The sequence below is a fragment of the Hypomesus transpacificus genome, unplaced genomic scaffold (genome assembly GCF_021917145.1).
Source record: "Hypomesus transpacificus isolate Combined female unplaced genomic scaffold, fHypTra1 scaffold_290, whole genome shotgun sequence".
Lineage (NCBI taxonomy): Eukaryota > Metazoa > Chordata > Actinopteri > Osmeriformes > Osmeridae > Hypomesus > Hypomesus transpacificus.
The window spans coordinates 55,387-69,282 of NW_025813817.1; the positions used below are offsets into that span (position 1 = coordinate 55,387).

The following is a 13,896-nucleotide window of genomic DNA, read 5'->3' on the forward strand; positions in this document are numbered from 1 at the left end:
TTTTCTTGCTCTCTGCTCCCATGTGTCTCTTCTCAGGTTCGTCAACGTGCTGCTGCCCCCTGCTGCCCGTCAGGAGGGCGTGCGCGTGCGCTGGTGGCAGCCCCAGCACGAGGGGGCGGACCACAGCGACTGGGCCCTGGACAACGTGCTGATCGCCGGCTCCGACCCGCGGGCGCAGATCTCAGACACCTTCGGAGGGGTGGCGCTGCCCAACCACGAGAGAGCGCCCTCTGACGGGACCACCACGGGCAGGACAGGGCTTGTCAGCGAGCTGGAGGACTCCCCCATAGGTGTGGGTCACTGGGCTGGGCTGGGAGGGTGTGGGTCACTGGGCTGGGTGGATGGGTGTGGGTCACTGGGCTGGGCTGGGTGGATGGGTGTGGGTCACTGGGCTGGGTGGATGGGTTTGGGTCACTGGGCTGGGTGTGGGTCACTGGGCTGGGTGGGCTCAGGACAGCTTTATGGTGGCTAAGTCATCATTGTTTACGTGAAATATATTGAAGACATACACGTAAATGTTGATAGTAACATAATATATAGTAAACAATACAACTCTCTCCCCCACTCCATCTCTGCCTTTGACCTTCTCCCTGTCTCTCTCTCTCCCTCTCTCTATCTGTCTCTCTCTCCTTCACTCTCTTCTCCTATGTCTCTCTCCCTACCTCTTAGTGAGTGACCACTGGTTGTTCTCCGAGGACTGTTCGGTCCAGCGGTTCTGCAGCTCTCCGGACGGCGTGATGGTGTGTGGCAGCGTGGACGGCCGGGAGGTGTACGCGGTCACACACGACATCGTGCCGGACCGCGGCTGGGTCATGCAGTTCAAGGTAACCCTTCACCCCAACGCCAAACACAATCCACGGGAACACGGGTCGCCAGAAACAAAGGTGTTTGAGTAAAACATACACAGAGGAAGCGTGCGTTTTGCCTGAGTGTGTGTGTGAGGATGTGTGTGTGTGTGTGTCCGTACAGATTGCGGTGGGCTGCACCGTTCCAGAGCGCCATGTGGATCACCAGGTGCACGTCCAGTACTCAGTGGACTTTGGAGTGACCTGGAAGTATTTGGTGCCCCAGTGCCTGCCCGCCGACCCCCGCTGCGGGGGCCAGGTGTCCCAGCCCTCCGTCTTCTTCCCTGCCGGAGGCTGGAAGAGGGCTGTGTACCCCCTGCCCGATAGCCTGGCAGACACGTGAGTGCCCCTGCCCTTCACCTCACCCACCCAGCTGACCGGGTGCTGTCCTGCACTCATTCCCTCCTTGTTCCATGTTCCTCAGGGCGGTGAGGTTCCGCTTCTACCAGCAGCACTCAGACATCCAGTGGGCTGTGGAGAACTTCTACATCGGCCCGGCGTGTGACGCACACTGCGGAGGGCATGGGGACTGTCTGGACCAGCGCTGCCTCTGTGACCCTGGCTTCACCGGACCCAACTGCTACGCCAGCACAGCCCTCAAGGTACCGGACGTAAACCTCATCTCACACATCCTCACACACACTCAAGTCACGCACTTTCACACACACTCTGGTCACCCCCCCCCTAGTTCACACACTCTCATGGGTTGATGGCTGACTCCTCCACTTAAAACACACACACACACACACACACCCTCCCCACAGGCCTCTCTGAAGGAGCGTTTCGACTGGGAAGGGGTGGCAGGCCCCCAGTGGCAGGTCCTGGAGGGGGGCCGTCCCTGCACAGACTGCGGTGTGCTGGTGGAGGGGACAGCGCTGTACTTTGGGGGAGCGGACGGCAGGCAGGCCGTCACCGTGGACCTGGACCTCCGGGGAGCCAAGTAAGGACTCTCTATGCCTTAGCTACAGCTACTGTTTTCTGTTACAACTGTTACAACTGTTTAAAAAGCATTTACAATTCTCAGTTCTAGTGATTAAAATGTGAAGAAAAATAATTGAAAAAAAAAATTCTGAGCACTGTTTTTTTATGTCTATGGGGCAGTTGTAAGGTAGTATTCTGTGTTGATTGTGAACCTGTCTTTGTGAGCAGGTTTGTGGAGTACTGGGCCAGGATAGGCAGTGAGGATAACATGACCATGTGCCATCGTCCGACCTGTCGGAAAGAGGGCGTGCTGCTCGACTACTCCACTGACGGAGGTACCACGACGACCAAACATGGCCGTAACTTTACGGGGTACACAGAGAGAGATGCTTGCTTATGTTTCCATTCGGGCCCTCACGTTCTTCCTCGTCGCTTTTCCTCCCTCCAGGGGTGTCCTGGACGCTGCTCCACGAGATGGACTATCTGAAGTACGTGTCTGTGAGGAGAGACTACATCGTGCTGCCAGAGGGGGCGCTGTCCAACGCCACGCGCCTGCGCTGGTGGCAGCCCTTCACCATGTCCTCAGGCTTGGCTGCCCCCAGTCTGGAGCGCGCTCAGTGGGCCATCGACAACATCCTGGTGGGCGGGTCCGACATCAACCCTTCCACCCTTCTGGACACTTTCGATGATGGTTTGTGTCTTTTTGTCTTTTTGGCTTATTGTACAGCAACACTAAACAGAGGTGGGGAAAATTGAATATACGTTTGTCAAAGTTTTTTTCATTCTATTTTGTTCTGTTTCTCTCTCTCTTTGCTTCTCTGTCTCTCTCTCTCTCTTCTGTAGAGGGTGTTTCTCACGAGGAGAGCTGGAGTTTCTACCCCAACGCTGTGAGGACCGCAGGGTTCTGTGGGAACCCTTCCTTCCACCTGTACTGGCCCAACAAGAACCAGGATAAGACCCACAACATCCTGGCCACGCGCGAGCTCATTGTGCAGCCTGGCTACATCCTACAGTTCAAGGTACAAAGGCTACATGCTAAGCAAAATGCTAAGGAAGATGCTAAGCGACATGCAAAATGCTAACGTAAGGTAACTCCTGGTCTCTGGTGTAGATTGTGGTGGGCTGTGAGGCAGACACTTGCGATGATCATCATTCTGTCCTGCTGCAGTACAGGAAGGATGCCAGGTGAGGGCACTGATGAGTCAGCCAGCCTCTCTGTGGGTCACATTAATCCAAAATAACATACCTTTACTGACACATAACAACCTACTGTTACCCTCTCTCTCCCTTTCTCTTTATCTCGATCTCTCCCTTTAATCTCCCCCCCCCCCTCAGGTCTGACTCGTGGCAGTTGGTACAGTCCGAGTGCCTCCCGACCTCCATCAACAACGTGGGCTGCTCCCCCTTCCAGTTCCATGAGTCGACCATCTACAGCCCAGTAAACAGCTCCAGCTGGACCCGAGTCACCGTGCAGCTGCCCGACCACGTGTCCTCTGGGTAGGCTGTCTGTCTCGCACATACACAACTGGAACCTACAGTTAACTGAGTCATTTTGGAATTTGGATTATAAACAAACTTTACTTTATTCAGTAAAAGTAAGGAGAACATCTGATGAATGTGTGGCACAGTTATTATAATGTCCAGTTTAAGCCCCTGTCTCGAGGTCTCCTCCTCCACTGTTGGAGGCTTCATGTCATGGACCCTCTCTCTCCCAGAGCCACGCAGTTCCGCTGGATCCAGAAAGAGGGCAGCGGTGAGCGACACAGCTGGGGCGTGGACCACGTGTACATCGGGGAGGCGTGTCCTGGCCTGTGCAGCGGCCACGGTTACTGCACCAGCGGGGCGGTTTGCATCTGTGACGAGGGCCACCAAGGTAAGGACATGCCCATAGTGGAAGTGACACGTGTGTGTGTGTCCTCGTTCATTCTGATGTTCCTCGCTCCTCTCCTCCTCCCTCCCCTTCCTCGTGCAGGAGACGACTGCTCCCTGTCCAACAGCGACCTGCCCAGCTTTGTGAAGGACAACTTTGAGTCTGGCAGCGTGTCTGAGGAGAGCTGGCGCCTGGTCCAGGGCGGCGGCGTGGGCAGCGGCTGTGGTCAGCTCTCGCCCCACGCGCACGGAGACTCGCTGTACTTTAACGGCTGCAAGATGAGGCAGGCTGTCACCAAGCCTCTGGATCTCACCAGAGCCAGGTAACACGGCAACCAGCCATGGAAAAACCACAGCGCAACGTTTCAGTAGGACAGTTTCATAAAGATACAGCAGCAGGTGTTTCAGTAGTCGACTGGATCGTCCAGCAGGAGAGCTTTGAAATACTTGTAGAATTCTTGTAGAATTCTTCATTTTTCTTCATTTATTACGTTTTCAGTCACGGGAAAATGCAGTTCTGATGGAAGTTAGACCTCCAAGTTACAGGACAATCTCTTTCTCTCCTCCCTCCATGCCCCCCTCCTCCTGCGTCCACAGCAAGATCATGTTTGTGCTGCAGATCGGGAGTGTGTCTCAGACAGACAGCTGTAATGTAGCTCTAGACCAGGCCAACACCTTGGACCGCGCCGTGCTGCTCCAGTACAGCGTCAACAACGGGGTCAGCTGGCATGTGATCGCCCAGCACCAGCCTAAAGACTTCATCAAAGCCCAGAGAGTCTCCTACAACATCCCGCTGTGAGTCACACACACACACACACGAACAGCACTCACATGCAGTCTCAAACACACACACGTGAGTCTATACACATACAGGCATACAGTATATACTATATTGTGTATATATACACACATGCAAATATAGGTCTCCACACCCATAGACATCCACACACACATGAAGGCACACACACAGACACGTGCACACACACACACACACATAGGTCTGTCACCATTCAACACAATGCTACACACACACTCTCAAGAGAAGGAACAGACCCACCGTGACCTCCTGACCTCTGGTGTCCCTTCAGAGAGGCGAGGGTCAAAGGGGTGGAGCTACGATGGTGGCAGCCGCGTCATGACGGAGCGGGGCACGACCAGTGGGCGCTCGACCACGTGGAAGTAGTTCTGTGAGTATCTCTCTCCTCTCTCCAGTCACCCCCAGACCCTACCCCCCCCCCCCCTCTCTCCCCGCAGAACCTCAGTCCTGCCTTGTTCGCCTCCAACCTGACTCCCCATCTCTTTCCAAACTGACACACACACACACACCTGAAGTGTGTGCTCTTCAACACCCATGAGCTTTCTGCAATCACACCCCAATAAGGTTTAGGAATAAGATGCGAAACCTCTTGGATTTGCAGTCACACTGAGCTGTGTCCTCACTGTTACTCTCAGATGGCTGGATAGTGCACCAGGCCTCAGTGCTAGTGGGGGAGACATTGTGAGACTGTAGAGCTAGCATCAAACATTCCACACACTGACATCAAGTCTGCACTATTCTCTTTCCATGGCTATGGTAGAGGACATTTCTAGTACACTGTGCATGTTATTGAAGGTACAGGGACAATGACATAACATAACATGTTATAAGCTGTCATAATCGTCTCCTAACATGCAATGCTTCATACAACGGTCATGCAATGTAACCCTGGCGTGGGCTTGATGTACACTAGATACTGTATACAGTCTGTTTGCAGTCACACACACACACACCCACACACACACACACCCACACACACACACACCCCCCGCTCTAACCCGAGCCATGCCTGGTGTAGTGTGGCCTTGTCCTGTCCCCCTCACCCTCTCTCTCTCACTCCCTCAGTTTTCAACAGATCTGCTGAACAAGAGTCAACCACGATCCTCACGCCGCTCTCTTTGATTTCTGTCTCTCTGCTTATCACTCTTCACCCTCCTCCGACGACCTGTTCTTCCTCATCACACGCCCCTCCTCCCTCCCTCGCTCCGCCCACACTAACCTGTCTGCCTGTGCCTGTGCTATCCCTCTGTGGGACGTCCTGACCCTCGGCATCAACCCTCCTCTTCCTCCTCTTCCTCCTCATCCCTCCTTCCTTCCAAAAATGCGGTTTGCTCTCTCTCTCTCTCTCTCTCTCTCTCTGTCTTTGTCTCTCTGTCTCTGTGTCTCTCTGTCTGTTGGGCCACGAATTGGCTCTCTATTTCTCTTACTCTCTCCATCTGTAATTGTCTCTCGCTCTCTCTCCATCCTTATCACTCTCTTTTTGCCATCCCTCTTTCTCTCCATCCCTCTCTCTGTCTTTTTTTCTTTCTCCTTCTCTCTCTGTCTCTCTCTCTTTCTGGGACTCTGAACTCTTCCTGCGACTCTGACTCTTTCTGCCTCTCTCCTCCTCTCCCCCTGTTCCCTCCTCCTCTGGGCCCCCCGCCTCCCCAGGCCGGGGTTCCTGCCCCCCCAGACCTTTCAGCGAGCCAGCTGCCCCCTCCTCCTGCCCCCCCCCTCTCGCGCTCTAACCTCTGCTCTCTTCTGTATTCTGCTCCCTGTGGCATGGCTGTAGTGTCAGGTAAGTTCTCCGCCTATTCTCGAATGCAGCCCCCCCCCCCCTCCTTTCTGTGATCCCGCTCCTCACTACCTCCCCCCCCCTTAACCTCCCACCCTTTCCTGCTCTCATCTCAGTCATCATCTGCACACCTTAATCCCTCCGCCCCCACCTCCACCTCTCAGACACGCAGGCTACCCCATCTCAGTGTCCAGGCGGGGTGGGGGAGGGGCTCTCTTTAGGACCCAGCAGAGACTCAGCTTCTTCTGACCTGCTTCCATCTTGAAGATAAAGGGTTGTGGATTGACCCATGCTGGGGCAGCTTACGTATAGTTCACAAATATACCCAAATTTATACATTATCCTTGAATTGAATTTATGTTTATTTAGTACTCAATATGCCAAAACTATATAGTGTCATATAATACATATACTGATATTTCAATAAATCAATCTGTATACAGTATTTACGCTTTCAGTGGTATGGTGTTGGTGTGTATATACAGTGCCCTCCAAAAGTATTGGAACAGTGAGGCCAATTCCTTTATTTTTGCTGTAGACTGAAAACATTTGGGCTTGACATCAAACGATGAATGTGAAACCAGAGATCAACGTTTCAGCTTTTATTTCCAGGTATTTACATCAGGATCTGATGCACAAATTAGAAAATATCACCTTTTTGTTCGAACCCACCCATTTGTCACGTGAGCAAAAGTATTGGAACATATGACTGACAGGTGTGTTTTGTTGCCCAGGTGTGTCCTATTACATACATTATTCAATCAATAAATACCACTGAATGTCTACACTCAGGTTCAGATTGGGTAAGATAGGTTTTGTCTATGCAGACTGTATTCAGAGGTGAAAACAACATGAAAACCGGAGCGCTGTCTTTGGGTGAAAAACAAGCAATTGTGAGTCTTAGAGAAGATGGAAAATCAATCAGAGCCATTGCAGAAACATTGGCCATAGCCAGTACAACCATTTGTAATGTCCTGAAGAAGAAAAAAACTACTGGTGTACTAAGTAACAGACGTCGAACAGGTAGACCAAGGAAAACATCAGCAGTTGATGACAGAAACATTGTGAGAGCTGTAAAGAAAGACCCTAAAACAACTGTTAGTGAGATCAGCAACAACCTCCAGATGGCAGGAGTGAAGGTATCACTATCTACTGTTCGCAGAAGACTTCATGAACAAAAGTACAAGGGCTACACCAGAAGATGCAAACCACTCATTAGCAAGAAGAATAGGAAGGCCAGGCTGGAATTTGCCAAAAAGTACAGAGATGAACCTCAAAAATTCTGGGACAAAGTTTTATGGACTGATGAGACAAAGATTAACTTTTACCAAAGTGATGGAAAGGCTAAAGTTTGGAGAAAGAAAGGAACTGCTCATGATCCCAAACACACAAGCTCATCTGTGAAACACGGTGGAGGTAATGTCATGGCTTGGGCTTGCATGGCTTCTTCTAGGACGGGCTCATTAATCTTCATTGAGGATGTAACACATGATGGCAGCAGCAAAATGAACTCGGAAGTCTACAGAAACATTTTGTCTGCCAATTTAAGGAAAGATGCAACCAAACTGATTGGCAGAGCCTTCATCATGCAGCAAGATAACGACCCAAAACAAACTGCCAAAACAACAAAGGAGTTCATCAGGGGCAAGAAATGGAAGGTATTAGACTGGCCAAGTCAATCTCCAGACTTAAACCCTATAGAGCATGCATTTTACCTGCTTAAGAGGAGACTGAAGGGAGGAACCCCACAAAACAAACAACAACTGAAAGAGGCTGCAGTGAAAGCCTGGGAAAGCATCAAAAAGGAAGAATGCAAAAGTTTGGTGACGTCAATGGGTCACAGACTTGCTGCAGTTATTGAAAGCAAAGGATTTGCAACTAAATATTAAGTCTTATTCACTTAAATATGTTTTAAGTATATCTGTTCCAATACTTTTGCTCACATGACAAATGGGTGGATTCAAACAAAATGTGATATTTTCTTAGTTGTGCATCAGATCCTGATGTAAATACCTGGAAATAAAAGCTGAAACGTTGATCTCTGGTCTCACGTTCATTATTTGATGTCAAGCCCAAATGTTTTCAGTCTACAGCAAAAATAAAGGAATTCGCCTCACTGTTCCAATACTTTTGGAGGGCACTGTATATGTGTGATGTAACCCATCACTATATGTTTGCTGTGCTCTTTGTTATAATTCCTCTGCAGTTTCCATGTGTCAGTAGACCAGTGGAACCCTTTTCAGTTTCCTGATATCTAAAGAGAACCCTTTCCCATTCAAACACAAATGTCCCTATAAAACTGTTCAGTTTGAGGGGTTCCAACACTTCTTTCCAACACATTTGAACACATACATCTGACCGCTTTCATTCACTCAGACCAACAGTCCAGCATGGTCCCTCCCGCAGGGCTGTGTGTGTCCCAGACGGACCGCCGCAGGAAGCCCCACAGCTCACCCTCCGACACCCCCACCCCTCCATCCAGTAGACCCCCTGCATGGCTTTGTGAATCACCTTTCACGACATCTCTCCCGCCAGCCCCATGGCTTTCTGGTTCCATGGTCCATCCGGCGTCCTCTCCATAGCGCCCCCTAGCTTCTGACTGGGGAACTGCCACTGGAAGCAAGGACAACATCTCACTTGGGGAGCCCCCAGAACCTCCCACACCTCCTTCCATTACACCCACCCACCACCCCCCCACCCCCCCCGCTTTGCAGAGGCCCCTGCCTGCCCTGGCTGCACTCCCGGCTCACTGGCACCGCCCTGCTGGATGGAAGAGGCAATGACAGGCTAAGCAAGAGCGATCTTCACAGCTATTCTCTGTTTCTCCTTTTTAGTTCAATGTTTCCCCCCCTCTCTCCTCCCCCCACACCCCCTCCACACCCCCTTACCCTCACAACCCTGCACTTTTATGGCTCGGTTTTCTTCCTTCCTTTTTTTTTTCTCCCGCCTCCCCCCCTCCCTCCCCCCCTCCCTTCCTCCCTCCCTCCCAGTTGCTGGCTGTTACTCCAACCCTGGCCTCAAACAGTTGTCGTAGATCAGTGGTCATAGTTCCGCTCGTCACACTTCTCTGTCTGTAGAACGGCATCTGTCCTCTCTGTGTTCAGTGTCCTCGTCCTGTCCTCGTGTCCTTGTGTCTTCGTCCTGTCCTCGTGTCCTAGAGCTGCTGTCGAGTGAGCCACACGTACTGCCATCCTGCTCTGTAGAATCCTACTCATTCTGCCCCGACAAGTTTAGCTCGTTTGGTTGAGTGTTGGAGCATGGGTTTTAGACAGTGTGCAAGATCTGGGAGTGTGTGTGTGCATGTCCAGTGTGTGTGTGTGTGTTTGTGAACTCTGTTAGTATGATCTTTTCAGTCACTAATGGGCACCTTCTTTTTCTCTCTCCTCTCTCACTTGTTTTTGTGTCCCTGTAGCACCCGTAAACAAAACTACATGATGAACTTTGCCAGACAGACCGGCCTGCGCCACTACTACAGCAGGAAGAGGCGGGCACTGCGACAGCGTGCCTAACCGTTCGCCATCCGACCTGCCAATCGACCCACCGCTACATCCTGTCCCGCCCCCTGATGACATGCCTCTCAAGTCCCGCCGACCAGCCGATTATTCCAGTCAGCCTTAGACCCCCCCCCCAAGCCCCACCCATTTATTCCTCTGCCAGAAAACACGGGCCGCCCACTCAGTATACGCTGCAGCCAATCAAGGCCTTCCCAACCTCGTGAGTGACAGGAAGGAAGGAGACAACGAGCAACGTGGCGGCCATTTTGTTTACTTTCCACGAACATGTTCTGGGTTTTCTTAATTATTTTCTAATTGTTGCTGTGGTTCTGATGATCCCTGTTCCAGTTGCAAGACCCCCCCTCTCCCCCCCCCCCGGCTATTCTCTGGTCACCCCCCTTCCCCTAAATCCCCCCCCACCACCACCACCACACTATTCCTACCACACTGTGAAGTTCAGAGAAATCACTGCTGACCCCGTCAAGACCCCGCTGGGCTGCCCAGGGAGAAGCTCCCTGACCCCCCCAGTACCCTAAGAGGAAGACGAGGATGATGAGGATGATGAGGATAACAGTGATGAAGATGCTAAAAGAGTACTGTGTTCTTGCTGTTCTGTGTGTCTGTGGGTTCTTTTCGTGATGAGTTGACTGTGCTGTTCCGTTCATTCGTTTGTTGGTTTTCTACTAATTCATATGGTTTTCTGGGTCGGGTTTACTTTTCTCGTTTATCCGGGATGGATGCGGGTGAAAACCCTCCTCTGCAACAAGAAGGAAGAAAGGAACAAAGGATCCGAAGGAAGGAAAAAAGAGAAAAAAATAAGAAAAAATCTAAAGACTGAACAATTATTTTGTTTGTTTTTTATTATTTTTATATATGTTGGTTCCCGAAATACAGATATTTATGGTAAATGGTTCTCCACGTAACCTATTTAAGATGCACTGTGCGTGAAATCTGTATGTTATTTTCTAGTGTTAAGTTATTAGGCAGTCGAGTCAGGCTCTGTGACTGCACCATCCCCCCCCTCTCTCTCTCCTCCCTCCCCCCACCCTCTCTCTCCTCCCTCCCCCTTTTCTTGTGCTGTTACCCCCCTAACCTCTCTACTCTTCTCTCTCTCTCCCTGCTCATTTCTGATACCTGGAGATTAGGCTCTATCAGTGTTGTTTTTTAAAGTCTGTGTAATATGGACCCTCTCCCCTCAGTGTAACTTCCGTATAGCAATCTCCTGTATATATATGTATATCCACAATGGGAAGACCCAGCAGCCTTATTAAAGGGAAATAAACAACTGTCCAAATCTCCATTGCCGCTGCCCTGTCAGTGTCATTGTGTGTGTGTGGGTGGGGGAGAGAAAGAGAAGCACTGAGAGCATACAAGAATAATGATGAAATATAATATGAATAGTTATCCGATTTATAAGTTAATTTATTTAATAATCATTAAACAATCGTTATAATAAGCAATCCAATAATTGTTGTATTGTTCGGGGGACGGTCTTGTTACGATTCACCTCAGTTTGGCAAGACTGGGTGTCACAGGACGAAGCTGTTCATACAATATTCTGTCCATCAACATAAAAGGGGTATGTGATGCAAAGTGAAATCAGAAGACAAATGTCTCCATAACGGCCCATCGTTCTGCCCTGAAGCAGATTAACTATATCAGGAGTTCAGGTTTGTGCGCTGACCAGCAGCAGGGTAAGTATGAGGGGAAAGGAACAGGCCGTAACACGAGGGCCCGAGTTACAGTAGTTATAATCACAGCAGGCGTACTGCATGGTGAACCTGGTTCCTCGAAGCACATGGGGGTGGACCTTGCTGCAGTCTGCCTTCCACATGCAGCCCCGGGCGATGAGCGCGCTGTAGTTGCCATAACGCCCGTCAGCGGTGAAGCACAGCTTGGTCGGAGGACACTCCGACAGGATGAGCTCCACACTTTTGTTCCTGGGAGTGATGTAGCTGTAGTAGCACAGCAGGTTGGCACCAGGCACGGCGGGCATCATCAGGCAGAGGAACAGGAACACACACCCCGCCCAGTACCCCTCTGGCCTGGGGGAGGAGGAGGAGGTGGTGGTGGGCATCTGGAGGTGGATTTAAAGTATGCTAACCCTAAATTGGGGTTTCAGGTCTGATATGGTCATTGCAAACACATTTCACAGGTGTTTTGAATCAGTGTCAATTAACTAATGCAATTACAGGGCTTGGAGGAAGACTACAAGCTTGCAATGATAATAGCAGTCATGCCAATTAACTACAGCCTTATCACATTGTCAATACAGAAGATCAGGCAATAAGCGATGCAGTATCCTGGGATTAGTGATGCTAACAGTTGAGGATATTTGTGATGTGCGAGATCTCACCTGCCCATGCACACGTGCTGCAGACAGACCAACCAGGACAGACATTCATTATCATGATCCTTTATTTATTTCACTGGACCCAACAGATGACACACTGAGAATCTCATTTGCTGTGAACACACCAGGAGAGTGGCTAACCCACTGTCCCTCTCTAGTGATGATCACATACAAGCAAACACTCCATCGAAAACAAAAAATTTGTGTACACATATTATAACTAAGTAACATGCGAATACACTTGGTTGAACTGTGGCCCAGTCTGACAGTTTCAAGTATTGTAGACTGACGCGTCATTTTTTCTCTCGTCTTGCCCACTAAAGACACTGTGTGGATCTACAAGGTAGCTGGTGTGGGACAGGCGTCCAGGGAGTTGGGTGTAGGGTCCTTGGTCAATCCCAGCAGCCTTCTCAGTTGGGTGTCTGGGCTGGGGGGCTGATTGCAGCGCTCCCTACAGCAACAGGTGTAGCTGGCATTGTAGGTCAGCCCACGGTAAGAGACGGGCAGGAAGGTTCCGCAGCGCGTCGAGGCGATGCAACCCTGGGCAGACACCATGTGCTCTGACCCACGGCGCCCCCTGCTGGTGTAACAGCTCTGGTGCGGTAGACACTCGGTGGTGACGTTAAGAAAGGCTTTGTCTTTAAACTGGAGGGCGCTAAAGTTACACAGCAGCCTGTTCCTGGCCATGCCTGGCATGAAGAACAGGGACGCCAGCAGGACACACTGTATGAGGATGAACGGGGAGAGGGGCTGGGCAGAGGGCACACTGACACACGAGCTGGAATTCAATGCACCACAACTGGCATATCATCAAATACATGATAATCTGTACAATACTCCACCCAATTTAAAAGAACTTTCAGATTAAGATTCCCCTTATATAAATTCCCATTAGACCCGTGGCTCGACTGAAAACAACAGTTGCACTGACATGCCATTGAGACATTTAAAGTAAAGTTGAGAACTGAAGTTTTTCACCTTTGTTTTCCCTGGGACTCCATGATGTATTCAATCAGCAATGTTTGATGGTAAAAGGATTGTTTGCTTCTTATTAACTATCAGCAGAACAATTGATTGTTAAGAGGAAGCAGGTGTGTGAGGCTTGCGGCATGATCTTGGAAAAAGGATTACTCGGAAACAATTTTAAGATGTGTGGCGGCCTGGCGAAATCCTTCACATGGTGAACATTTTACTTTCTGGGTATTGTACATATTTGTAAACCACAAACTCTCCTGAATACAAATCTGTTTAAATCACTTTTATCTTTATCACAACTAAAGTTACATCCTTTCAAAGTTGACCTGTGTAAAAAAGTGATGTGTGTTCGTAATCATATTGTGAATGTAAGTGTTAGTTTAACTATAGGCTACATTAATAACTTCTCAGCAAGTTATTTTTAAGTTTAACATCCTGACTTCATTGATCAGTTGTTTGAGGCTGCTGCAGCACTCAAAAGAGCAGGCAAACTGAGCTTTTGATTTGACATGGCTTGAAAAACTTGCTAGAATATATGTAAAAAAAAAAAATGAAATTAAAAGTTTTTCATTAGTAGTAGCCTACATTTTACATAGTTACACAAGTAACAGTATTATGTTATTCTATTGAAACACAGTGAAAGTAAAGTGCAGACCACCAGAATTAAGCCTTGAATAGATCTTTAATGGGGATGAAGGCTGAACAAGACATCGAACAATAATGAAACATTATGTCCTGTCGATAACTGAAACAAAATGAATAGGCTAATACTCTCTCTCTCTACATAAATGACTTAAATTAGAAGCACCTGCTTTGGACAGCGCCACATGTTCACTCTCGTCAGAGCC

The 13,896-nt window shown here is 49.7% G+C and overlaps 3 protein-coding genes across 3 annotated transcripts in view; 1 reads left to right on the forward strand and 2 right to left on the reverse strand.

Moving 5' to 3' along the window:
* reln (reelin) overlaps positions 1-11,018 on the forward strand; it is a 60,371-nt gene extending 49,353 nt beyond the window's left edge. Inside the window, exons 49-64 of the mRNA XM_047015269.1 lie at positions 37-290; positions 670-824; positions 970-1,184; positions 1,270-1,447; positions 1,610-1,785; positions 1,995-2,101; positions 2,215-2,457; positions 2,610-2,785; positions 2,878-2,951; positions 3,102-3,263; positions 3,482-3,639; positions 3,739-3,958; positions 4,233-4,430; positions 4,724-4,822; positions 6,224-6,229; positions 9,639-11,018. Of these exons, the coding sequence (XP_046871225.1) occupies positions 37-290; positions 670-824; positions 970-1,184; positions 1,270-1,447; positions 1,610-1,785; positions 1,995-2,101; positions 2,215-2,457; positions 2,610-2,785; positions 2,878-2,951; positions 3,102-3,263; positions 3,482-3,639; positions 3,739-3,958; positions 4,233-4,430; positions 4,724-4,822; positions 6,224-6,229; positions 9,639-9,735 (2,518 nt within the window). The 3' untranslated portion in view covers positions 9,736-11,018. The remainder of the gene's footprint in view (positions 1-36; positions 291-669; positions 825-969; positions 1,185-1,269; positions 1,448-1,609; positions 1,786-1,994; positions 2,102-2,214; positions 2,458-2,609; positions 2,786-2,877; positions 2,952-3,101; positions 3,264-3,481; positions 3,640-3,738; positions 3,959-4,232; positions 4,431-4,723; positions 4,823-6,223; positions 6,230-9,638) is intronic.
* A 368-nt stretch (positions 11,019-11,386) lies between these two features.
* bncr (bouncer) lies at positions 11,387-11,797 on the reverse strand. The gene has a single exon (XM_047015273.1). It carries the CDS (start codon positions 11,795-11,797, stop codon positions 11,387-11,389), a length of 411 nt encoding a protein of 136 aa, XP_046871229.1.
* A 332-nt stretch (positions 11,798-12,129) lies between these two features.
* LOC124463517 (protein Bouncer-like) lies at positions 12,130-13,098 on the reverse strand. The gene is made up of 2 exons (XM_047015275.1): positions 13,052-13,098; positions 12,130-12,839 (listed from the first exon to the last, which is right to left on the reverse strand). The coding sequence occupies exons 1-2, from the start codon at positions 13,072-13,074 to the stop codon at positions 12,410-12,412; spliced, it is 453 nt and encodes a 150-aa protein (XP_046871231.1). The 5' UTR covers positions 13,075-13,098; the 3' UTR covers positions 12,130-12,409.
* Positions 13,099-13,896: the final 798 nt, after the last annotated feature.

Bases quoted from the DNA above. Each gene is read 5' to 3' on its own strand.
- bncr (XM_047015273.1), bottom strand. From the start codon at position 11,797: ATGCCCACCACCACCTCCTCCTCCTCCCCCAGGCCAGAGGGGTACTGG.
- LOC124463517 (XM_047015275.1), bottom strand. From the start codon at position 13,074: ATGGAGTCCCAGGGAAAACAAAG. The intron at 12,840-13,051 runs GTGAAAAACTTC...CTCGTGTGTCAG, and splicing joins GAGTCCCAGGGAAAACAAAG to TGTGCCCTCTGCCCAGCCCC.